The 25,345-nt window shown below is 40.6% G+C and overlaps 1 protein-coding gene across 1 annotated transcript in view; it reads right to left on the reverse strand.

The window, feature by feature from the left end:
- Window positions 1-24,059, reverse strand: part of ELOVL4 (ELOVL fatty acid elongase 4) — a 36,812-nt gene extending 12,753 nt beyond the window's left edge. The window contains exons 1-3 of the mRNA XM_057369423.1: window positions 23,837-24,059; window positions 4,983-5,170; window positions 1,652-1,732 (exon numbers count right to left, since the gene is read on the reverse strand). Coding sequence (XP_057225406.1) covers window positions 1,652-1,732; window positions 4,983-5,170; window positions 23,837-23,936 — 369 coding nt within the window. The 5' untranslated portion in view covers window positions 23,937-24,059. The remainder of the gene's footprint in view (window positions 1-1,651; window positions 1,733-4,982; window positions 5,171-23,836) is intronic.
- Between the last annotated feature and the right edge of the window lie 1,286 nt (window positions 24,060-25,345).

Raw genomic sequence — 25,345 nt, forward strand, 5'->3', positions numbered from 1 at the left:
CCAGAATGCTCAGACAAAGTACACTTGTGGAAAGTGTAATTTTCTACTTGCAATTTATATACCTAAACTGAGAATTCATTCAAAAGAACCACCAGAAGATGATCAAGGTAACAATCTTGATTGTTAACATATTATACAGCTGCCACAGCAACTTGAGAGAACTCAATTTTCCCTCCTTCYTCAACTCCCTCAGCTGCAAACGGAACGTGCTTCAACTTCAAAATTCAGAGAGAAATTTTAAGCAAATCCACAAATTTTGGGGGAAAAATATTTTAAAAAAACTTTAAAAATATTAAGTCAGGAAGCTAAAAGAGTATATATTGCTAGAGCAACCCTTCTTTTCTGGACATATTATATACTATAAATACATTCTTCAGGTAATTTTGCCTTTTTTCATTGTATAATAATGCTCTGCTTGTCACAACCAAATCSATGGTCATTCTTTTGAGCAGGTCTGACCTCTTCACTGCTTCTCACAAACAAGTGCACCTAAAGTGAGGCTGTGAAACAGAATACTTCTTGTGTTTAGCTAATATAAAAATTCTTTCAATATATGCCATACCAGTCCTCAATGTCATTCAGCTGATTGCAAGGGCATTCTATTTTGCTTCTCTATTAAAAACCTCAAACCTGTCAAGCATTTGCTATACCTTGCTAGATCTTGTTTTTCACCAAAATTTTAAACAGAATTATTCTATTCTAGTGACTGAAATAGTGAGAGAACTGTATTGGTAACTACCATAAGTCCAATAAAAATCTACACACAGAGCTGTTTTGCAATATCAGCCATTATAAATAAGGTGTAAAAGTCAAACCTTTCTTTCTCACTATCATCCCTGCACAAACTTTTAGGCAACACTGTCCATGAACAGCCACCTTATAGACAAAMATTTTTCAAACTCTTTTAAAAACACAATTTATTCAGACTACACCATACTTCCACTGCATTTTCAGGAACATGTTCTAATCTGTACATGAAACTTGCAAGAACAGCTGAGAGATTCTCAAGTGTCAGCTCTGCTGGAAGATAACGTTTAGTTCATGAGCTCATCAACAGCATGACGAAAATGAACAAGTATCTGCACTTTGCTTTAATCTGGATGTTTTCCAAAGCCCAGATAATTGAAATCTAAGATTATACAATGAAATGTACTGATAATACATTTGTCAAAAGCCAGCAAAAAGCCTCATAAAGCCAAACATGGGTAAAGGAGACAAAAGGTTACCTCACCAGTACGGGTGAAGTGCAACCACAAGATATGCTGACAAACCTCACTTGCTTTGATCCTGCTAGAAACAACACCTTGTATCCTACCCTGGTATCACAAACTTCAGCAAATCTGGGAACCAAAGAATCTACACAAAGTTTATCCTGGATGGTACAACTGTGGGTGAAGCCAAGGATGGTATCTTTAGGGCTTCCCTTACTTGCAGCAGCCAGATGAAAGTTAGTACAAATATGCTGATGCACTTTGATTAAACCTGCTACATCCAATGAAGTCAAACCTGAAGCAGCCCGTGAGGATGTAACGGGATACAGTCACAGCTGACAGCAGCTGTGGAAACATTGTTTTCAGACAAGGCTTAAAACCATCATGTAGTGCTATATATTACACACATTCATATAAAAATACAAAAAAGAAATACTCACCCTAACTTCATAAACATTATCTGAATAATCCACAGTCTGGCAGACGTAGCTGTACCCTCGAGCTCTTGATGACAAGAACAACTGAAAATAWTAAAGCCATATATGAGGGGAAATATAATACATAAAGCACATTTATAACAAYTATCAGTAAATTTCTTGCTACATCAAACTTACCTGAACAGAAATACTTMAAATATTCTTATCAGTCCTGAGAATACTATTGAAGAAAGCCAATATTTAGTGCTAACAAMCTGTTGTTACAGAGTATTTATTTTTTTCTTAGAAGTTAAAAAGATTTTCATGTGTTCCTGCATGTATTTGCCCAGTTAATTAGAGCCTTGTACAACAAATTCCAGAATGACCTTAAGCTGTTGAAACACAAATTTTCTTACTGATGGCTCTAGCTTCAGAAATAGAAAATACCTAATTGCYTTCACTACACTTGACAGAAATGTTATTCCCAGTATGGATTCAAGAGAACACTATTCAAAAGGCAGGGATTAGATAATTTGGATCTACAATTATTAAGACAGTATAACACTCAAAATCCAGAAAACGCCCCACCCACTTTGAAAAGCCAAAGATGAACACCCACAGAACACAATGAGGGAAAATGGATGGAGAAAATTTCCCCTTTTTGTGCCAAAAAAACAGCCTAAAGCAATCGAAGTGCTCCTGTAGGGCCACTCCAAACCAAGCACACTGCAAAAACCTGGACAGGACAAGATGAAATCAACATTTGAGCAMGTTCCCATTGGAAAGAAACAGATTTGTTTAGAGCTGTAGAAAGTTCAAGTAATGCTTGCAATCTCGACATTCATAAAAATTATGATCCAAGATTGTGTAAAGCCAAGCAAYCCCACTCTGTAAAGGATCAAAGACACAGTAGTAGAGCAGACAAAACCTGTAAATTGGAGTAACGGAAAAGCACCTCAAAAAATGTGCCATGGATAGGCAGTAACTACTCTTACCACTAACCTGACTTCCATTTCATTTAGACTGAACTTGAGTATATTTTGGTGTCTCATCTTGCATACAGCACTAGGAGTACAGTCAGATGCAAAGACAAGTGTTACCCAGGTAAACAACCAACATAAAAAACCTTCTGAACCCCTGGACTTAACTTGCTGCACATGTGTGTTAAAGTAAATCAAAGAACTGTTCACATAAATTATCCTAGAAAAGAAACTGAACTACTTCTACATCATCTAAATCCATTTACAAACTACTGTAACCAGCTGTAACTCCAATGTGATCCCACATGGGCACAAGCACATCCAATATTAATAGAGAAGGCTGGGGAAAGCACTATTACAGCAACCAACCAATCTCTGTTGTGACCTACTGGATAATGCAACCAAGGTTCCCTTGGCAAAAGCCCACCAGACTGCCTTGACGTAGAATGACAAATTCATTATTTTAAGACAAAATAGGGTCTATTAATTTGTGACTTCTGCATGTTCTAAGCAAAATTTGCTCCAAATTTGGACCTGAATTTTAATTCAATGARTGAGAGTCTTGCACTAGACTCACAGTGCTTTATGACTCACCATTTAGCATAAGCTACCACAGATKAACAATAGAGCTTGCCATCAGGATGGTTACTTAAATAAACATTTAACGGCATTTGACATTCAAATTCTGCTCTCAGCAATGCCTGGAAATTTTACAATCATTCACAAAATACAAATAGTATCATTCTACTCATAACAACTTCATTAAAACTCATGTGCAGTGGCACAGTGGTATTGTGAACTTCATMTAGATGGAAGCAGAAGTTGCCTTGTTAAACAGAACTACTGAAACTTGAACACCTTTCTCYTATCAGTCTTTAAGATCAAGAAAACAAACTTCCTGGAAATGCTGTATCCACTGCTTTAACATTGAATAACAACCTACCATTAGGAGGGAGCAGGAAACTAGAACCTCTGTGTATAAAGTGATGAACTTTCAGCATACCAGCAACAAACAAGTATCTGCAGTCCCATTCATTTTTATGTTAATTCAGTGACTTAGAAATACCACTAGCGTTACCCTGTATGGAACTTAGGTTTCAAAATTATTTTACTGCAAATTTGGTGTAATTCAGCTTATGGATAAAACAAACCAGTTTAAAAGAATAAGTGAAAAAGACAGGCATGGCAGTAACATTGCAGAATTAATTTCAGGTATTTCAGTTTTAGCCTGTCAAGATGATTGGATTTAATCTCTTCCTACAACTCTGCTTGAGTGTCAGCATTAAATTCTTTTGTACCCGTAGTACTTCTTTACTTAGTTGAATAGTCCAAGAAAACAATTTAGACAAAATGATGACTAAGGTGTAATGGCTAAAATTTTACTGAACCATGTCTTCAGAGGCTGAAATAATTTTAAGATTAATGATTTTATTCTAGGAGCTCTGGGAAAGAGTCAAAATGCATATTATCACCAGATATGCTGTTTTTCCCTGGCAAAAGTACAGACCAGACCAGACATAGTTCTACAATGCTGTTATATTAACTGTTCTGTTCATTTGCTTAGTTCTGGAAACATATTTTGCAAATCTATTATCAGAGGTCTTCCAGGAAGATAACAATTGATCCATGCAAGCATTCACAGTAGCATAAACTTGGCATAAGCCATATTCTGTACACCTATCCTTGAATAATAATTGCCAAACTATGAAGTAATCCCAGTTAGCTACCAYACAGCTGATCCACTGCACTGTAACTACTCATTTCCTCTCTCCAGAAAATCTAACAAAAGAAAAATTCAGCATCACTGAGATTTATTACAATTAACACACTCAGAACATTGCAAACCAAATATTAGAAGTCTGTGTCCGTTTACCTTTATTTAAAGATACAGTTCATTTTATTCTTATTCTAAAAGATAACTTGTAGACAAGCTACTCTTCCTCACTACAGACAACAGATATCTGAATTTCTAAAATTCACAAACATGTTGAAAGCATAAACAAACAGCTCCATTTCTAAAAAGATGCATTCTGATACCCTCCAGGGTTATTAAGATGAAAAAAAAATCAGTTACATGTGTTAAATCTACAGATTTTATTCTCTCTAGTATTTAACTATTCTCTCTAGTATTTAAGATAAAATTTAAGAGGAACTTGGAATACATCGTACACAAATTCTTTCTGTAGACTCATTTAGTGCATTTATTCTCAAACAGAAACTACCTAGCTATAGAAATACTCACCTTAAAGACAAACTCAACTTTAAAGGTCTGTGCAAAACATTCACTCTCAATAGGCATGCATATGCAAGATAATTTTCATTCTGACATCCCCAAACCTCAGTAAGAATTCCCTCCTGCAAGAGGGCATACACACCTCTTTGAAAATGAAGAAGTTGAGCAGAACCATTCCAAAGTTGTAAACAACCAACAGGAAGCGTAACTGGAAGGGCTCTCTTGTCTTCATCCATTTGGGGCCCAGCCAGACAGTGAGGAGATAAATAGTGCTTATAGTCAGGGTTGGAAATGGAGACTGCATCAAGGGCCAATCATCCACACGTTTGTCTGGGGGARTGAAGCAAACAGAAGGAGTCAACAAGGTCTGAATAAAATATATTCCATCAGTACTTTAAGCATTGAATTTAAGTATTATTTTCTCCTGGAACAGCTGCATCAGACAGTAGAAACACAATGCACTCATTCTTTCTAGGAAGGTTAAAGAAAATATTTTTTTTTTAAAAACCCACTATATCACATTACCTCACACAGACATTCATTATGTCATTCAAGCTCTGTTGTCCAGTTCTACAATCCAAAGCAAAAAAGCAAACAGAATCACATGAGCCCAAACACAAATCAACCCACTAATCCCCCCAAACGAATTTTGCTTATGATGAATAGTGACTGYAGTGGTAATATAACCAAATATTCAACAGCACTGCAAATGAGAGATACRCAAATGTGGCAAAATACTGATAAAACCATTCGCTTTCATCAGTTTAAAATAAGGTACTAGAAATYCTCCTATCAATTTCATACAGGTTGTATGATGATAACCTTTGCTGTTTGATGTAGGTCAATCTCACATTTCAGACACAATACTCACAATGTTAGCAGAAAACAACCAAATAAAAAGAGTTCAAAAGGGATGGTTCTGGTCAATCTGTGCTGCCACATGGGAAACAAAGGTTTTATTTACAGTCTCCTTCAGTCACTCATAGGATCCAGTTACTTTACATATATTTCAGAGCTGAGAATATGCTATATTAAGTTCTGGATCAGTATGAAAAAGCACTCTTAGCCTGATGAACCAGGGACATGTAGGATTAGAAGACAGCTCTGCTAGAGGAGGGAAGCGAGACTGCAGTGACACCTCCTTACTTAGTGCCATGTTGTCCTGTGTGCCACGTGTACCCCCCTGCCCTGAAGGCTAATATCAAATTGTAGCAAGAGATAAAAGGTAACTATCTCAGAACTATCAGGACTTCAAATGCTGCACAGCTCTACAATACTAACTGGATTATACTCCAGATGCTTGGGCCCGTTRCATTTCATATGGAATCACATCACAGGGATCCTTGGGAAGCTCAAACATCGAAAACAGCTGCCTTCAGTCAACTGTGGGCAAACACACAAATAGCTGCCCAGAGATTTACCTAGAGGACAAGCTTCTTTTAGAGAACTGTAAGCCAAAAACCATGAAAAATCCCTATACGATAAATTAAGTCCTGATCCCAGGCATACAATCAGCAAGTGAGAAAACCCTTCTTATCAAGAAAATGAGGAACTGCAATGCAATGAGGAAGGTACAGAAGAGCACTGCCATTACTTCTCCTACACTTCTTTCTCATTTCCTTTGTTGTCCTTAAGGCCACAAATTAGAACCTAATTTTAGGAGCAAATTTCATGAGACCTTCTATTTCTAATAAACAACACATTGTGACCTAGAGAAAGAGAGCATGCAGAACACAGGTTCTTCTTACTTCCAGATGATTTAACAATAATGGAGCTGCACATTCCAAGCAAGATGCTAGGAGGCATAAAAAGAACTGGACAAGAAGAAAGACAAACCAGCCTAGCTGCTTCCATTATGGCTGTTGATACCAAGAATACAAGAGAGAATTCATCTAATGCATGGAAACCTCAAGAAAGGACACTTAGATCCTTTACTATTCAGATCCTTCTTGCTTTTAGCAATTACCCTATCAATCTGAATATTAAAATAGAAGATAACAGCATTAAAAAAAAAAAGAACTTCATCATCTACCAAGTAATAGGCAAAGACTCATTATAAAACAAGAAGAAAGGTGCCAGTTAAGAGACAGCTTTGGGAACAGACTGTGAGTGACATGCTTTAACCAAATATCTCCCTTCACTGTAGTGTACAGTTAATAGCATGTGAGGCAACAACAGACACAGTTGCTTTTCCAGGTTTCTTGCAGTAAGCAATATAAAGAGGATAAAGAGGAAAAGACATGTTAGAGAATCTCACTTCTATTTTCTGTTTCATGGTGTCTTACACACTGAAGTGGCAACACAAAGAAATGTGAAAGAGAAGATTTGAACTTTACCCAGGAGGTGAACGTTACCACTGCTGAAAATAGGAAACCATGACCTATTCCAGATTCTTTTTGTGGCAGGAGACAATTCTAGACTTCTAGATGGAAAAATTTGGATTCACTAGAGGGTGAAAGACAAAGGGACAACTTATATTAGAACCCAGCTGCAAGTAGGCTTTGCCTYACAGCTCATCAGCACTGCAAACAATTCTTCCACCTCCTTTCCACAAATTACAAACTGAAGAACTCCACCGGAGAAAACCAAGAGATGTATTTCATTAACTCTGTCAACAACGTAAGAGCACCTAAGAAGCAGCAATTGCTCTTCCACACCATGGTTTCAATCTCTTACTCTCCCCCTGCAAAGGGTTTTTGGGCAGTGAGCCAAAACATCTCAGAGACAAGTCTTGAAGTATTTACAAGAAAAACTTGAATTACTGATACAAATCTCATAACAGTCCCCATTTTGGGCCTGACCTCTCCTAGGACAATTAATTACACTTCAAACACAAAATCTGTATGAGAGGGAATACAGTAGGCAATTCAGTTCTGGAGTACATCCAAAACAGTAAAAGTCTATTCTACTGTGMTAACTATGTTTATTTTAAGGGCATCCAGGAGATTCTGCACATGATTATTTTTAAGAAGTACTGTGGCACCTGAATACTAATAATACTATTAATCCCACAATTTTTCATCACAGGATCTCTCCTGGATAATGCAAAGTAACTTGCTGCATTTTAAGTCAACTCCATGTATCATGCTTATTGCACAGAAAGTATTAAAAAACCAATTTTATTTCAGTTTACCTGGCAAGCCTACTTGTCCATACTCTACATAAAAAGCACAGTAACATGCAGACCCTTACTACAAACTTCTTTTCAGAAGCTCTCTTTCAAACCAAGATAAATTCCTATTTAAAGTCATCTGCTCAAGTGAAAAATATTCCAAGCTACTCCAACACCTTCCTCCCTCCCTCCCATCCCACACCCTGTTTTAGCAAAACCAGCATAATTTTGTGTCCTACTTAGTAGCTGGTGCTGATGACCACAAAAGATTTCTGCAAATTACAGAGACCTGTGATAGCTTAAGGGAACATATGAGTGCATTAAATCCAGTACTATTTCACACAGAATAGGGACACTTTTACCTGAAAGGTGAAATAAGCTTGAAATAAAAAAGGCCAGCTCCCTGAATTAAAAAAAAAAAAAATCCCTCCAACTGCTTTGAAGCAAAAGGACCAATGCCTTTACCTGATTAGAATTGACAGAGATTGACTGAATCTTTCAGGGGATTAATGCGTTTGTCTTTCAAATCCCAAGACCCAGATTCTAATTCCATCACAAATAAAATGTCTGCTGTGATGGCACAGCCTGTAGTACAGTGCTCTTCTGGTAAGGTGGGAAAAGTTTTAGAGTAAGCACTTAGGGTTGCAATTTATAGCAAAAATGAATCCATCATACACTGAGGCATCTGCTAACATGTTCTTGACAGAAAATTACTGTTATATAAGGAAACAGTATGAAATACCTGTATACACAAGGCTTTCCTGTCATTTTGTGCATAGAGATTTTAGAGTTTCACCTTGCAAAGACATGAAACAAAATATACATGCATGTATATCTATATATTTATATGTAAATATATATATATATGATTATTTATATATTTATAAATAATTGTAATTGCCCTGAGGTACCTACCTTTGCAGGATGTAATTCCTCCTGAGGGAAAATTACCAAGAAACACCCACATAAACCCCTTTGATTTCTTCAACGCAAGAAGAGCAGGACCAGTGAAAAGGACTGGATATCCTGCCTTGTAATGTCCAAAGAGGACACAATTAATGTACATGGAAATATGGATTGGCAAATGAGGATGAATTTCAGTAAGTAAGGTTGCAGTGATGGTGTTCTAGCTTTAAAATAACAAGAAACTTTTGTGAAACATACTGTAATTATTTTAACATGCAAACATTTCTGTTAAATATGGTTCAGCATTTCCTTTCCAATAGAGATTTTAGATGGCTCAATTTCCTGCATATTACTTAGCCTATGGTAATTTTTTTTTTCTTTCCTCAAGTACAAACTTTAAAAATAAGCAAACAAATGCATAGCAGTCACTTTGACATTCACCTGGAAAAATCTTGAAACAGTACAATGGTGACTATCTCTGCTTTTAAAATTAGTTTCAGAGAAAGTATTACRTTACTAAAATACATGATTTTTGAAATTCCCTGTGTTCATATTATATTCAAAAGAAATACTTAGCAAATCTTCATTTTTACTTGAACAACGTATATATTCCTTACTATAAGGTCGCTACTCACTAATTTATCTGGAGAGACTTTCAAAGTTATTAATAGCTATTGATACTATTCTCAGCGCAAAGACACTTACAGTGCCAATCCAGCACATCCATCTGGCCGATTACATTGCTAAAGACACTGCAGAAATGATGGTGACTGTTTAAAASTGGTTCTGGGAGAGCTCTCTGCAGATCACATTTATTTTAACAAAAATACTCTCAAAGCCCGATCTCAAGTCTAAGAAAGATTTCTTAAAAAAATCAWATTTTAACTTCACAATATAAGGGAGGCAAGTTACCTAATCAGAGTGCTGTTCCCTGAACCACTCTGTTTAAATTACCTAAGAATTTCCCACATCTTGTTAGCTCTACTGGCACTGTAATTATTATTGTGCTAAGTTATTATAAAATGAAAGCATGTATCATAGAAAATAATATTAGGTGAGAAACATAACTTCACACACCTTAAAATTTTTGCAAAGCTTTCACACTAAGTCCCTTTACAGTACTTTACTGTCCCCTTCTCCCCCTTTTCTTTCTGGCTACAGATAAATACACAATATACTTCTCTTCAACATTTTTATTAGAAATACTCATTCAGTCATGTAAATATTTACAAGTGAATATAAGATTCACTCTGGCTACAAAACCACTGCAGACTGGATCCGTTGAAAGTAAAGTTGAACAAACATCTACCAGATCAGACCCTAGGCTTTTATACTAAACTGACTAATGAGAATAATTTAAAAGTACATTTACTATTAGCAGTTTGTAGAGATTCCAAGAAAAATGTTCAGTCTTTGACTAACACCTCAGAAGAACAGCTGAAGCTATAAACTTAGCCTTTAAAACAGTACATGACTGCATGGGCTGCACAGCTTGAGACTGAAGACTGATAGAGAAGCACCATGGCAGTGAAARTTGAAAGGCCGTATATTTTTGGATTGAACATCTATAGAACCAAAATGTTTCTATTAATTTACTTATTATTACTTTAATAGAGCTGTTCATAMGGCCCAAAATGAATTTTGCTTTTAGGTCTTCATTGCTTGAATTAACTTACCTGCTTTGATATGGATTACTCATTGCACAAATTACACTCTAATCCTTAATTAACAGAATTACRGAATCATTAAAGTTGGAAARCACCTTCAAGATCATCGAGTCCATGCTATGGACTACTGAACACCAACCACCATGTCAAGTAACCATAGCACTAAGTGTCATGTACAGTCATTCCTYGAACACCTTCAGGGATGGTGACTCCACCACTTCCTGGGGGAGCCCATTCCAATGTCTAACCACCCTTTCAGTAAAGAAATTCTTCCTAATGTCCCACCTGAACCTCCCCGGCACAGCTGGAGGCCATTTCTTCTTGCCTTGTTGCTAATAATCTCAGTTTATCAATTTTTTTTTAAAGAGAAATCCTGTAATGGTAGGTTGAAGCTACTGCATGAACTAAAACAACATGCCTTTGGCCTCATCCATGTTTTCAGCCAGAAGAAAAGTCCACATCTTCTTAGGGGATTGTGCAGACAGWTTGCTGCAGGAAAGCAAAAAGATTGGGACACAAGAAATGTCCAGTTCATGCCATTCATATGTCATTCATAAGATTCCTTATCTATCATACTGGGCAATGTCTGCAATCTTCTGGGACTATGGGTATTTCCAAGGAGTCCCACAGGGTCAAAGACAACTGTACCTAACTCAGAAAGAATCTAGTATCATCTGCAAAACAAAGGCCACAAAGCTTCCCTTAACACATGTGTTAGTTAAGGGATCTTCCTTAGAATTTCCCATTTTACTATAGGATACATCTTTTCAGTGGCAGAAAGCCCAGTACAACACACAGCAGCTTGCTGAAAATGTTACCTAGACCCATTGCATRAAGTTGCTCTCTACATCCAAAGGAATTAGGATTAAACTTTAACTAGTTCATTATAATTTTCTTTGCTAGACCCATTATTTAAATTTTTTCCTTCCTCACTTGAGTAGTTTTGAACAGTTATCAGGTCACTCATTAGCTACCTTTTTGGGGTTCTTTTTMAAGTTTTCTTTAAAGAAGAACTTCATCTCATTCAYTTGAAGGCATATTTTCCAATCATARAATCATCTTCATGGCTCATCTCTGGGTACTCTACAATCATTTAGATCAGYCCTGCACTGGTTTCACAGGAACCAGTCAAACCCCTGCTGCTTTGTCTCACAAAAAAATTCTGTATTATCAAAATGACACAGCATCAGTGTTGGTTATGAGTGGCAAGAAAACAAAGATGTGACTATCAGAGAATAATGGAATGGCCTGGGCTGGAAAGGACCTTAAAGATCATGTTGTTCCAATCCCCCCCTGCCATGGGCAGGGACACCTCCCACTAGACCAGGTTGCTCTTAACCCCATCCAACCTGGCCTTGAACACTTTCAGGGATGGGGCACCCACAAATTGTCTGGACAACCTATTCCAGTACCTCATCACCCTCAGAGTAAAGAATTTCTTCCCATGTATGCTATTGGTAAAGCTAAGGATGACATGGTACAGGATGCYATATGGACAAGTTTCCAAAACCTGCCATAAAAAAGCATAGCAGCTGACCTTGTTATTTCTTTTTCTTTTTTATTAATTAATAGAACAGTTCCGAGAAAAAAAAAGGTTTATTTTGATCTTTGGTAATAAATAGAAACATCTATATTAAGTATTCTGTCTATCCTCAAGCTTTAACTAGTCAAAAACTAATTTGTTTGGGTCAAGAACAAGAGATATCAAAATTTCATKGCAAAGCATTGTCATTTTAACAAGCCATAAAACATAGAACTAAGATGAAAGAATAAAAGTATTCAGCCTCAAGCCCAATGATTAATGAAAAGCACATGCTATGAAAAGCAAAACAATGAAACCCACATATTCTAAGTTTGCAAAGCTGTAAAAAATCCTGCTGCGGTCAGAAATGAGAGATGCCTGCCCCAAAACCAAAAGGACTACAAGGCAAAACTAACAGGTGCAACCTAGAACCAGTTGTGGCTTTGTTTGGAATTTCAGGGATTTGTAATTGACTGCTTAGTCTTCTTTAAAGATGTACATGGMAACATAAAACCAAAATGCCACACAGTTAAGTGCAACATTTCCTGCAGCTAATGAACACYCGTGTAATTTGCTTGTGTTTCATAAACTCCCATTAAATAACAGCAATGCCTAATCCCAATTTGCTGTTATAAGGCCAGGTATATTTTACCAGCCTTCCTGTTATTCTAACTAGCATTCTAGTCTTCTCAGGACACCCATCACTCAGCCCTTAACATCATACTGGGTTTGTGCCTGTATGATTTTCAAGTCCAAAGAGATTACCTTGCTCAAATTATATTTKATTTACCTCCTCCATTGATTACTTGTGGGGACAGTACAAATGCTCTGCTTCAACGAATAATAAAAATATAATCCTCATTGAAGCTTACACAAGATTTGCAAGATACAAGCCCTCAAGGCATGAAGCATTCTTCTGTTTGCTAAATCTTCTCTTCCAAACATCACAAATGCAAGATGCATTCCCAGGGCAGTGATACCTGCATGCCTTTCCTTAAATATTGTAAGTTATGGAATAAACAACAGATGAAAGCAAACAAAACCCCAACCCAGCCACACAATGTAATTTTATAAACTAGCTGAAGACTTTATGATCCAATCTATGTCTCTGTATTTCTAAAGCAATAAAAGTACTGYACAAAACACATTYTACAAATCTTTTCTTCTACTGAAAYTTTTATTCAAACTTCTGTGRGTTTTRCCAAAACTGTTTCTCRGAGACTGGATATGCCATTACTYCACACAAAAGCACTGGGGTTTGGAACTATGAAAATAGTTGCAGGGGTATCAGTAAGCAGTAATACAAACACAGGATTTATGCACACTCAATGTTGCAATAACAGATTAGTCTATTGGCCCACAMAGAGTTTCTTAAATGTTGAAGGGGATGATTATCTTCTCCATGGACAGATAACTGTCACGGAATGCCCTCAGTTTAAATGTAAATTCCTTGAAAAATGTGAGATTATTAACATCAGTTTAGTAATAACTGCAAGGCCTTATCCGCTGTAGAGTGTTACACATTCAGCATACAAGGGACAGTAAATTCAGCACGGATACATGTCTTGTTMAAGTGTTAACCCTGTGGAAGGAGAGTGATGTTTAACTGCACAGAAAACTTACATTGCTGCTCTCRTAACACAGYAATTTGGGGYTGCAGATGAACATTTAGAGACTTTTAAATGCAGTGCTCAAGCATGTATGAAAACCAGCAAAGGCAAGTGAAATCTACCTAACAGTTCCAGAAAGCTACTGGAGAAAATGTGCAAGAAGCAGCACAGAAAGCTCTCTGAAAAACTACCTGTTTTTCMTGTTTGCATTAACACAAGGATGCTCCTCATCACTTTGTTTTAATAGAAGGATGAATGAGATGGGAATTTTGTTTTGATTAAAAACTACAAAAGGAGTTATTGAAATGCATTAGCTCTTCAAAGTTCACAGGCAGAAGTAAAGATACAGTTGTGAGATACATTAGGTCTTCTGTTAGCTTAACACAAATACATCAGTCAAAGCCTCCAAGGAAAAACAAAACTCTAAAACATTTAAAATGTAATTCCTCAACATTCCTTTAACATCAGCAAAAATGACAAATCAGGGGTGAGGAACCAAACACCAAAAAAAAAAAAAAGGCCTTAGTTTTGAAATGCTGATTTTCAAAATATAAACAGAATGACAAAATGTTCTTAATCCAAAATTTATGAAAAAAATGATCAGTGTCAGATCTTTCATTCAATAACTATACAGTAACAAAATCACCAGTTTGGAAGCTACAWAATGTCCATGCCCAAATGACTGCTACAACTATGTCTTTTCCTACAGTTGTGTTACCTCCCATGATAACACTTGGCCCCCAAGCTTCTCTAATGGCTTCTGCAATAAAGTTTTTCACTCTTGATAAAAAATTCATGGGTCTGAAACTGAGATTGGACAGAGCAGAAAGAAACCTGACCTGAACATCAAAGCATTTTGGGATACTCTGTATGTGAGTACTTCTGTTGGGCACATCTGCTTCYGGTAAACCACTAAATATTAAATGCAAACCATAGAAAATATGATTATGAAGTCTCCTATTTACAGCTCAGCTAGTCAATTTAACTACTAACTACTTTCTTTTCTTTAAGTTATCTTAAACCATTTAAAAGCAAGGTGTTATAATGATGTTCTAAGAATAGAAGGACATACAATCATGTTAGAGAGAGAAGGTTTATTGGCTCAACAGAAAAAGTGGAAGGTATGGGTTATAAATTCCCTTCTTCCAGCAATATTCTGGGAACATTTAGAAAGTAGTGAAACAATCTTTCTTATTGGTCATAACTGGAAGAAGAAAACAAGGAGACAACAGCTATTAGCAGATACAAAAAGAAAACAGAAGAACACCATAGTCAAGCATGTAAACTAAGCCTAACATATGCAAGAACTAGAAGAAGACACTCTCTAGATACAGCAGAAAGAGATCAGAAGAAAAGGAAAATATGATGGAAACAAACCAAGCAGTCAAGAATTCATGACTATGTTGAAACCGAGAGTGAAACTAGGGATGTGGTGGTTTGATCCTGGCTGGAGGCCAGGTACCCACCAAAGCTGCTGTATCACTCCACTCTCACACGGACAGGGGAGAGAAAATAGAAAAAAAGGCTCATGAGTTAAGGACGGGGAGATCACAAACCAATTACTGTCATGGACAAAACAGATGTGGCTTGGGCAAATTACCTGACTTTATTACCAATCAAAATCRGAGTAGCATGATAAGAAGTAGAACAAATCTTAAAAGCACCTTTCCTCCAAACCCTCCCTCCTTTCAGGCTTAACTTCAGTTAACTGATTGTCTACCTTCTCCCKGCCAGTGGCACAGGGAGACAGGGAATAGGRATTACAGTCRGTTCATCATGTGTTGTTTCTGATGCTGCTTCTTCCTCAGGAGGAGGAGTCTTTCTCCTGSTCCCCCATGGGGTCACTCCCACAGAAGACACTCCTCCATGAGTTCTCCAGCCTGAGTCCTTCCCACAGACTGCAATTCTCCACAAACTGATCCAGTGTGGGATCCTTCCTGCCAGAAGCCTGCTCCAGCACAGGCTTCCCATAGGATCCCAGCTTTCTTACAGCATCCACCTGCCCTGGTGTGAGGCTCCTGCACAGGCTGCAGATGGATCTCTGATGCCCTATGGATCTCCACAGGCATCAGGGGCACAGCTCTCCCACCATGGTCTTTTCTTTCCCATGGGCTGCAGGGGAATCTCTGCGCTAATGCCTGGAGCACCTCCTCACCTTCCTGCACTGACCTCAGTGTCTGCAGAGTGGTTTGTCTCACATATTTTCTCCTCTGGCTGCAATTACTTCTGCACCATTTTATTCCCCCCTCAAGTTAAATATATTATTGTAGAATCATAGAATGGCCTGGATTGGAAAGGACATTAAAAATCATCCACTTCAAACAACACTGTCATGAACAGGGACACCTTCCACTAGACTGGGTTGCTCAGAGCCCCATCTAACCTGGCCTTAAACATTCACAGGGATGGGGTATCAAGAGAGGGGCTTCTCTGGGCAACCTGTACATGCATCTCACCATCCTCAGAGTCAAGATTTTTTTCCTAACATCTAATCTCAAGATCCTCTCTTTCAGTTTGAAGCCATTTCCCCTTATCCTATCACTATATGCCACTGTAAAAAGTTKYTCTCCATTTTTCTTGTAGGCTCTTTTCAGACACGGGAAGCACACAATTAGGTCACCCCAAAACCTTCTCTTTCCCAMGCTGAAYAATYCCAATTCTCTTAGCCCTTCCTCAAAGGAGAGGTGTTCCATTCCTCTAATCARCTTGGTGGCCCTGCTCTGGATTGGCTCCMACAGGTCAATGYCCCTTCTGTGCTGGGGACCCCAAAAGTGAAAGCTGTACTCAAGGTCTCACAAGAGTGGAGCAGAGGGACAGACTCACTTGCCTCAATCTGCTGGTCACACTGCTTTTGATGGTGTGATTGCTGTCACAGATTTATTTTAYTGCCATCACTGGTAGGTTCAGTGAKGGRCTGGCATTGGCCCTGTYGGACATGGGGAAGCTCCTAGCACAGCCCCCTTAGTACAAAAACTCTGTTTTGCAAGCACAATATAAGGGAAGAAGCCCATGGTACAAGCAGACACTGCCACAGGCAGAGTGAACAGTGAGGCAGGAGTTAAAGATCAAACCACTGAAATTATTCAAGTGCCTAAAGAAAGAAGGTGAGTTGCAGTCACATAAGCGAAACAAMACCAAGAGCAGCTGATGCCCACAGGCATCACTATCTTGCATCAAATACAAGCCAAACTGAGGTGGYTTACTCTCCCTCACCTTCCATGAGACAAAGGTGATCTAGCTTGTTTTTATCTTGAGATCCAAGCACACACAGAGGGAGTTAATACAAACCACGGTGCACTCTGTTCATCTCTAGGTTTGCCTTGCAGCTACTTATTGCTCTGCCTACAAGTTAGGGTACAGTATATAAAACCTAAGTATTGCCAAGCCTGAATTTCAGAGCTGCCTTCATTTACATCTTCAAAATTCCACAAGAATTTGAAGTGCATACACTCAGAAGCACTTGAGTTTGACAACATTGAGCAGAGCTATACCCACTTGTCACCTAAACAAGATCCAGTAACTGTATTYGGCATCTGCATCTTAAATGAGGTGTCAGTCAGACAATCCCACTCAGAGTTCTTTATGAAGWGCAATGGTAGCTCCAACTTGGTTTCCAAACACAGCTTGAGAAAGAGAAGCCCTGTCATATATTTACTAGTCAGAAAAGTCCTACCTTATGGATCAGATCTGTCCTTAAAATCACTCTGTGACTCATATCAACACTCTTTAAAAGCCAAAGTAGTCATTCTTTTAATGGCTAATTCTTTTTAGATAAGTGAACTCTCATTTAGCTCCAGTTTTTCAGGTCATTCAGGCATTCATTCAATCCCACTTGCCTCATCTCAAAAAACTCTTCAGGACACAAAACAGCATCTTCTCATCCCTTAGTCTTGTGTCCTAGTAAATTCTTCCTCTCAAAGCCCTCTCCCTATCCATTTGGAGTCTTTTCATTCATAYACCTTTCATCTAAGTGCTCTCTTAATCCATCTGAATCAAATAACTCCAGAAACCTGTCTGCACTGGTAGGGGAAAAAGTGGAGTCTTGCCTCATCCACTTCTCACGATTCCTGATCTGCAAGACCTTAAAAGGAACTAGATCCTATGTTCCCTAATTCCCCAACCTTCCTCTGCTAACTGTTCTTAACACAGCCTTTGGCACTCTTCCCTGGTTGCACGGGACAGTATAGCATAGCTGCCTTGAATACCATCCCTTCTGGTGTCCCCTGTCTCGAGCCATAGCCCTGCTCCGTGCCTCTTCACCYTGAGCACAGCACAAATGCAGTGACTGCTACCAACTTCTTGTCAAGTAACCCCACCTGGAGACGGCAACATATGAACAAGAGTTCAGCCACTGTGCTGGATCAATTTACACAACCAGTGGAGTCTCCAGGATGACTGCATCTGCTTCATGCCAAGGACACTTCACTGCTCAAGGATTCTACACCTCTGGTTGCAGTACATGGCTCCAAGATCATATACTGATTTTGTCCTCACTAAAGGCACGATGCCTCAGCTGAGAAACATGATTTGCCAAGAACTCCACAACAGCAATTTACCATTGTGCTGAAATTTTAAACATCTAGTCATTTGGCTTTCTGCAGTAGGTATGATGATCATGCAATCAAGTTGGTTAAATTCTGTATAAAGCCATTTCCTGATCTTTTTCCATGGATTCCCCTTTAAGAATATGCATAACATCTTATTTCCTTCAAAAATTTCAAAACATGCTATCTACACAGCTTTAGTATTAATTCACTTATATTCTAGACCGTTTGCCTACACATTTTCATTTGTTTCTGGAATATGCCTATGAGTGTTCAACCAGAAGTTCATATCACATTCTTGCTGGTGCTCTTTGAAGGTTTTTCCTGTTTCATTTCTTCATTGGAGCTGAGATTTGCAGATCAGCCCTACAACTTCTCCTCCTTCATTTTAGGAAAGAGAAGTCTTCTACTCATAACTCAGCTTCTCATCCATAGAATTAATTTTGCTTGATGCTACTCCCTCATCAACAAGTCCTTGAAGCTCAGTGATCCAAGATCTATAAGCAGACATTTCTCCTTCAGTAATGTACTTTTCTAACTGATGTTTCCATTTCCAAAGRTGCTTGGTATCTGTTTTGTTCTGATCATGTCTTTTGAGTTCAGTGATCTCATACAATCTCCCGATGATGAAATGGTAGAATATCCCTTAAACACCCAGCAAATTGCCTTCAATACCAACCACTGTTTTTTCTCTTCACKAACAAAGATCCTCCCTCCACTAACTGGCAATTAAATGTGAAATGAGTCTAGTAAACTGGGATGATCCTATTGCACAGTTTAGTTGACAGCAGACTCACATGGTCTCGTCTTTAACATTCTTTACTTTCACAATCAATTTCTCCAAATGCTGCTTCTCCCAYAGGTTTTTTCTTTGTGTCTCTGCCACAAGACAGCCAGCCTAGTTACATAGTTCTAGTTCTCCATTTCTGATGTGTTTCTACCAGTCTAATCCTTGTGTTTCGCCCAGCCACAGACTAAAAAAACTGTTCCCTTGAGAAGAAAATTGTATCTCTAAGACAAGTATTGTGCCAAATCATCCAAGTCAGATGCTCAGCTAGCCCTCCAAAATTTTAGACATGCATTCTGCTTGATTTCTGTGAAACAGCCTTCACAAACCTTAACCTCACCCTTCACTCTCTCTCCCCACCWTCACCCTCTGAAGAACTTTCACTGGGATCATACTTGCCTCCAGCTTTGGCACAGATCCTAAAACACAAGGGACTACTTGCACTTAGAGCATTCTGCTAAGCACCCCGGTGAACTTTTCTCAAACATAAACATTCAGGATTCTTTGGTCATATTTGGGTTCTCCATGGGAAAAGGAATAACTGAAGAAGAACCATGTTTTGTTTTGGTTCTGTTTCCTGGACTGAGAAAGAAAATAAACCTGAACTTCCTGGGCAATATTAAATTAGTCCCAATATCTCCTGGCAAAAGCATTTATGGTGATCAAGTAAGGAAGTTGCTCCACTGGTTCACTTTTCAGGCAAGCAGCTRTAAGTTTCCCATCTTCTCCATCCTCACTGCCTTACACTTTGATCCAACTGATAAAATCAACAATTGATGTGGCTCCTAAACCAGATGCTACATAGAAGGCTACCCTACCACTAAAGTGAAAGTTTGCATTTCTCTCCTTTCCTACTGATGGAAAAAGTCTGTAATCTTATTAACTGCAACAGCTGTAAATAGTTGCTGTTCCAAAGCAGTCCCACGTGGTCTGGGATGGCCCTGCTTCCTTTAAACTCTTGAGCTCCAAGAACAATCATTCTCACCCAAAGTCAGCAAAGCCTTCTATTCTTTAGCTCAGCACATTCAAATTAACTAACTCCTCTAAAAAAAAATCTTTTCATACGGCATTTTACAAATCTTTTCAAGCTACAGTCTCCCATTCCTCATCTCCAACTGACAATGGTCTCTTCACCCACGTTTTAAGATTTCCATACTCTTCTTTCCTGGATTGTGTCCTGAGTTATTCATCCTAATAGTTCCCCTGCACTCAGCCTGGAACCTCCCTTTAAGTCACTTGCCCAGTCATCTAATCATACCCTTAATCCCTCCTGGCAGATCTAACCCCAACCAGCTACTCGAGCTSAGAGAGGGAAGGAAGCCCTGCCCTAGCTATTACATGGAACTGGTCCCATGCCCTTACAGAAATAAGGGCATGGAATTCCTAGATCATATTTCCTGATAGCAACTGTTCCTCTGACCACCTTTTTCTTTGTCTCTTGATGACCACTAAGAACATATTTTTGACCTTTCTATTTCTTCTTCAAGTTTCTGGCTTCCCTAATTATGTCCTTCAGCTTCTAGGTGCACATATGGTTACAAATTTTGGGCTCTCCTGAAAGGGGTCAAAAAGTAGGCAAGGAAGGACAGAAAATAAGTAGTTTTTCAACAAATGAACAAGYAAAAGCATTACACTAAGGGTGAAAAATATACTTGATAATATCCATGGGGAAAAAGTCACAGAACACTATTATTCCCAAATCAAGGCTTAAAAAACCAAACCCATAAACAAATCAGCTTTAGACAGCATTCTCAATACTAAAAGAAATTGTAGCATCAACTCAAAGTCCATTTAGGCTCATCATATACTTGGTCTTCTGGGGTTTTTTTGGTCTCAGGAAAGGTCCATTGTATTTTAAGCATTAAATAGCACAAAGCAGGGGAGGAAAATTATCAAATCTTAAATGTGCAAAAATAAAGCAGCACAAGACTCAGTGGAATGTTCTGGCACAGTTCTACACAAGTGTCATCACAGGAGTCTGAGGTGAGCAGGCAAAAACACCTGCTGGCAGGAAAATCCTGCTGAATACTGAGAACAGGGCTAAAGACAGACAGGTATTCAGTGAAGAATGGAAGTGGGAACTGGAGAGAATAAGTGTAGGAGTAGTAGTGGGAATAAAATTTCTTCACTTTTTGTTGTGTAATTTTGCTGTGTAGTAGTGTTTCAGTATGATTTATTGTGTAATGCTATTGCATAGCATCATTTGTTGAGCAACTTTGCTGCGTGGTATAGTTTTTTATTTAATGATATTGAACATTAGGCAATGGTCTTGCATGCCATAATTTGTGTTTTCTGTTGAGCAACATCACTGTCATAGCTCTTAACACAAAGGTGAATTCATAACAGTGCTGAATTCACAATTTTAACATATCAAAGAATGGTTTGGTTTGGAAAGGACCTTAAAGAACATTTAGTTCCAATCACACTGCTATGGGCAGAAACACATTCCATTAGAATTTCAGAGCCCCATCCAACCTTGAACAATCCCAGGGATTGGGCTTCTAATTCCAATTCCAATAAGTTCTCTGGGCACCCTGTTCCTGAGCCTCATCACCCTCACAGTAGAGAATTTTTTCCTAATATCCAATCTAAACCTACTCTCTTTCAGTCTGAAGCTATTACCTTGTCTTACTGCCTACATTCCCTTGTAAAAGGTCCCTCTCCTGCTCTCTTGTTAACCCCCCTCCCCCCATCTAGGTACTGGAAGGATGTTRCATATTCAGAGATGGCAAATGGAGMCAATTATTTTTGTCTAAACAAAGAAACATGCAGAAAAGCTGCAAATTGAGCAGGTAYCTTTGCAGAACTTAGGGCATTAAAAAATGATTTCACTGAACAGCCACRCAGCACCAGCTCATGAATAACACTTCTTATCCTGAGCTATCTTGTAACACCAGTGTGACATGTTTCACCTATCTGTACCTGACTCTAAAAACTACAGGAGAACCTCGTTTCACATATAAAAAAATAACTGCAATGTGTTTTTCATGTGACTTAGGGTCTACCCAAAACTAGCCTTGAAGCGACCTACTGCAAACCAGAATYGGAACAAGAAACTCTCCACAAAATAAGACTGATTACTTCTTTACAAAGGAATCCTGCATTAACAGCAACACAACTGAACTTAGAGCAAAAATTTAAAATTTTCATTAGTAAATCTGTAAGACTGAAGCATACTTTACGGGCAGTAACAATGTCATCCTACTACTGCTTAACATTCGCCAAAGAAGCAGAAGGAAAAAAGTTTGCTCTATRCGTAGTATCAGTGTCAGTAACTTATTGTTACATTCTTTACATTTACTTGCATTTTCTTCCCTTTTTTCCCTCCACTCTGATCATTTTGGCTTACAATAAACATGGTCTATAGACAGACTTAAATAACATGTTTGAAGTTCAGGTAATATATCAGAACTCAAAGTTTTTTTTTAAAGAAATCAAGTCATCTATAAGGATATCAACTTTGTATCCACATCTATTTTATATCTATCTGAAAATGCTATTGATTGACTAGAACAGCATCTCTTTCATGTGTTACCTGGCAGTCTRTGAACAATTGTACATTGCAAGAGTCAGAGAGCAAACACTGGTAGTTACAATGCAGTGCTGCTGCAAGCATTTTTATTTGCTCTCATATTCTGGCAGTTTTTAAATACAGAAGAGAAAAATATGMATGCAGGCTCAATTTTTAAAATATTGCAAAACACAGAAGTTATGGGTAGGCAAATTGTGAAAAAAAGTGAGCTCCTTCCATCTATAACATAAGATTAATTTATTATCTGACAGATGGCAGAAGGGAGGGGGGCGGAAAAGCAAAGACTGCTGATGCAGTGAGCTTCCCGTCTGTAATGAAGGCCCCACGTTCCCACTTATCACGCTGCCACGGAATACATCCACAGTTGCATGCACTCCAGTTTTGCTCTGTGTCTTTCCAAACAGCTAAACCTCATCGCTGTGTGGACAATGAAAAAATGAAGAAAGCATCCAGAGAAGTCAATGATCCTTCTGCCAGCTGCCCGTGGCTACTCACAATAGCAACTGTGAAAGCTGCGACTCCTTTCATTTGACACACGAGACAGAGCCATTCACGCTGACCAATAACACTTCCAGAGCTACCGGCCACTGCAGCAAGGTACCCCCTCATTTGCTGTCCCAGCACTGAAAGCTGCTTTTGCACATTTCTCCGTATTCCAAGACATTTACTCTTCCTTCAGCATCTGGCACATTGCAGTCGTGGGGTGCCAATGCACGAGTTGAGCACATTGAAAACCGAAAACAGCAGAACTGACCCCAACACATTTAACATAAAACGAAAAGCTTCTGCACTGACGGGAACAACCATTTCCTCATGTCGTTTGCCGAACTCCACAGGATGCCGACACGGGGCTCCCACCTGCCGCAGAAGCCAAAGGCCGCCTGAGCTCGGGCAAGACTCACCGGAGGGCCTCGCTTACCTCCGACATGGGATTCCCATATGACCACCCCAAGGCACGCCGCGGCGACACAGAACCGGAGGCACCACGGCCCTGGCAAGCGGATTTCGCTACATCCACTCGCGGGCGCCCGGGGGACGCGCTCACCTTGGCGCGGACCGATGCCCCGCGCACCCCGGGCCGCTACACGGGATTACGGAGGATAAACAAACACCGCACCGAGCGCACCCAGAGGGGCGAGGAGGGCGGGCGGGAGCGGGGGGGGTCTGGCCCCGCCGCGGCCCCGGTCCCGGGGAGCCGGAGCGCGCTCCGCGTCTCCCGGGAGACGGAGCCATTTTGAGCCGCTGCGCATCGGCGGCAGCGGGCGGGGGGCGCCGGGCACGGCGATGGCGGGGTCGGGGCCGCCCTGGCGCGTTACCTCGGATGCTCCAGGTCCAGCGGTAGAACTCGAGGGTATCGTTCACCACGCTGGACACCAGGCCCATGGCGCTGGGGGGCTCGGCGGCGGCGGCACCCATGGTGAGCAGCAGCAGCAGCGGCGGAGCCGGCAGACCTTRTCTCGGCGCTTGCGTCCGTGCCTCTGCGCCGGGGCTGCTGCTGCTGCTGCCCCTTCTACAGCCGGGGATGTGATTTAAATCTCTATCTCTCGGTATCTTCCCTCCAGACTCCGCCTCGCTCCCGTCACCGGCTCCCGTGCCCCGCGGGCAGGGTGGAGGGCGCGGAGGCGGAGGCGGGGGGCGGCGCGGCGGCGGCCGCGGTTCCGCAGCTCGGTGCTCGCTCGGTGCTCGCTCGGTGCGCAGCGCCCGGCGCGGTGCGGGGCGGGGTCACGTGTTGGCGGTCCCGCTGCCCGCCGGCGGCGCGGCCCCACGGACCGGCCCGGCCCCACCGCGCAGGCGCCCGAACAGCAGGTGCGGGGACCCCGCTCCTCCTCCCGCCGAGGGTGTGCGGGGAGGCGAGGAGGCGCTCSTTATCGCAGTTTGGTTCTTTATTTTCAAATAGGTTGGGGTTTTTTTTACCAGATTTGGGAGGGATGGGGGGGAATGAGTATTTCAGCTAACTCTTTATTTTATTTCTTTTCTCTTTGTAGCAGTTTGGATTTTTCTTCTCTTTTCCCCTTCTGCTCCCCCCTGACAGACACGCCGAWGGTCCGGAGTGAGCGGTGCTAGCGGTTACCTCCGTCTGTGCGTACCGAGGTATTGGCTTTTCTGCTGCTTCCAGGAGCCGCCGCTAAAATCCCTTCTCCCAGCACGGATAACACCTGCAACCGCAACGGGACCTCGCTACCTCCCTGCCCCACCGCCTGGTGGCACTTCCCTGACCAGCCTTCTCCAGGCGCCACCCAGCTGTCCTTCGCACACCTCCCTTTATCTCCTGGCCCAGGGTTTTTATGGTGGTTTCAGAGCGATTCAGCTGTGATGCTGGGTGCTGCAGGAGAAGGAGCATCCATTCTGCACCCCGCGTTTAAGCCCCAGCAAACTCCTAGTCTGGGGAGAGGGCACCAGCTGCTCCGCATGCCCTTTGCTTCTTGTCTTCTCCTGCCACCTTGTCTCTCCCATGTTCTTGCATAGTGCACATGGCTGCATGACACCCTTGGGAGCGAGGGGCAGGAGGGGACTTGCTCCACCCAAGTTGCAAGCTTTCCTCCTAGCAAGCAGTAGATCAGATGCTATCTGCCTGTCCCTCCTCCAGTGCAGCAGCTCCTCTGTCACTTGTCACTTAGCCTTGGTGAGCAGAGCTTGCACTCCTCCTCCTGGGTGAGTCACCCCGGCGTAGCTCCCGCGCTGCTCTGGCTGCTGCGATCCCAGCTCTGTGGACAGGAGAGGCACATGGACCATCACTTGGTATTCCACTGGAATCAGAGTCACTGCACCCAAACCAGGTGGTTGGGAGYAGGGAACACCTATGCCAGGAAAAGGAAGAGGACCTG

The sequence above is a fragment of the Malurus melanocephalus genome, unplaced genomic scaffold (genome assembly GCF_030028575.1).
Source record: "Malurus melanocephalus ecotype Western Australia unplaced genomic scaffold, MMel_1.1 scaffold_4, whole genome shotgun sequence".
NCBI lineage: Eukaryota > Metazoa > Chordata > Aves > Passeriformes > Maluridae > Malurus > Malurus melanocephalus.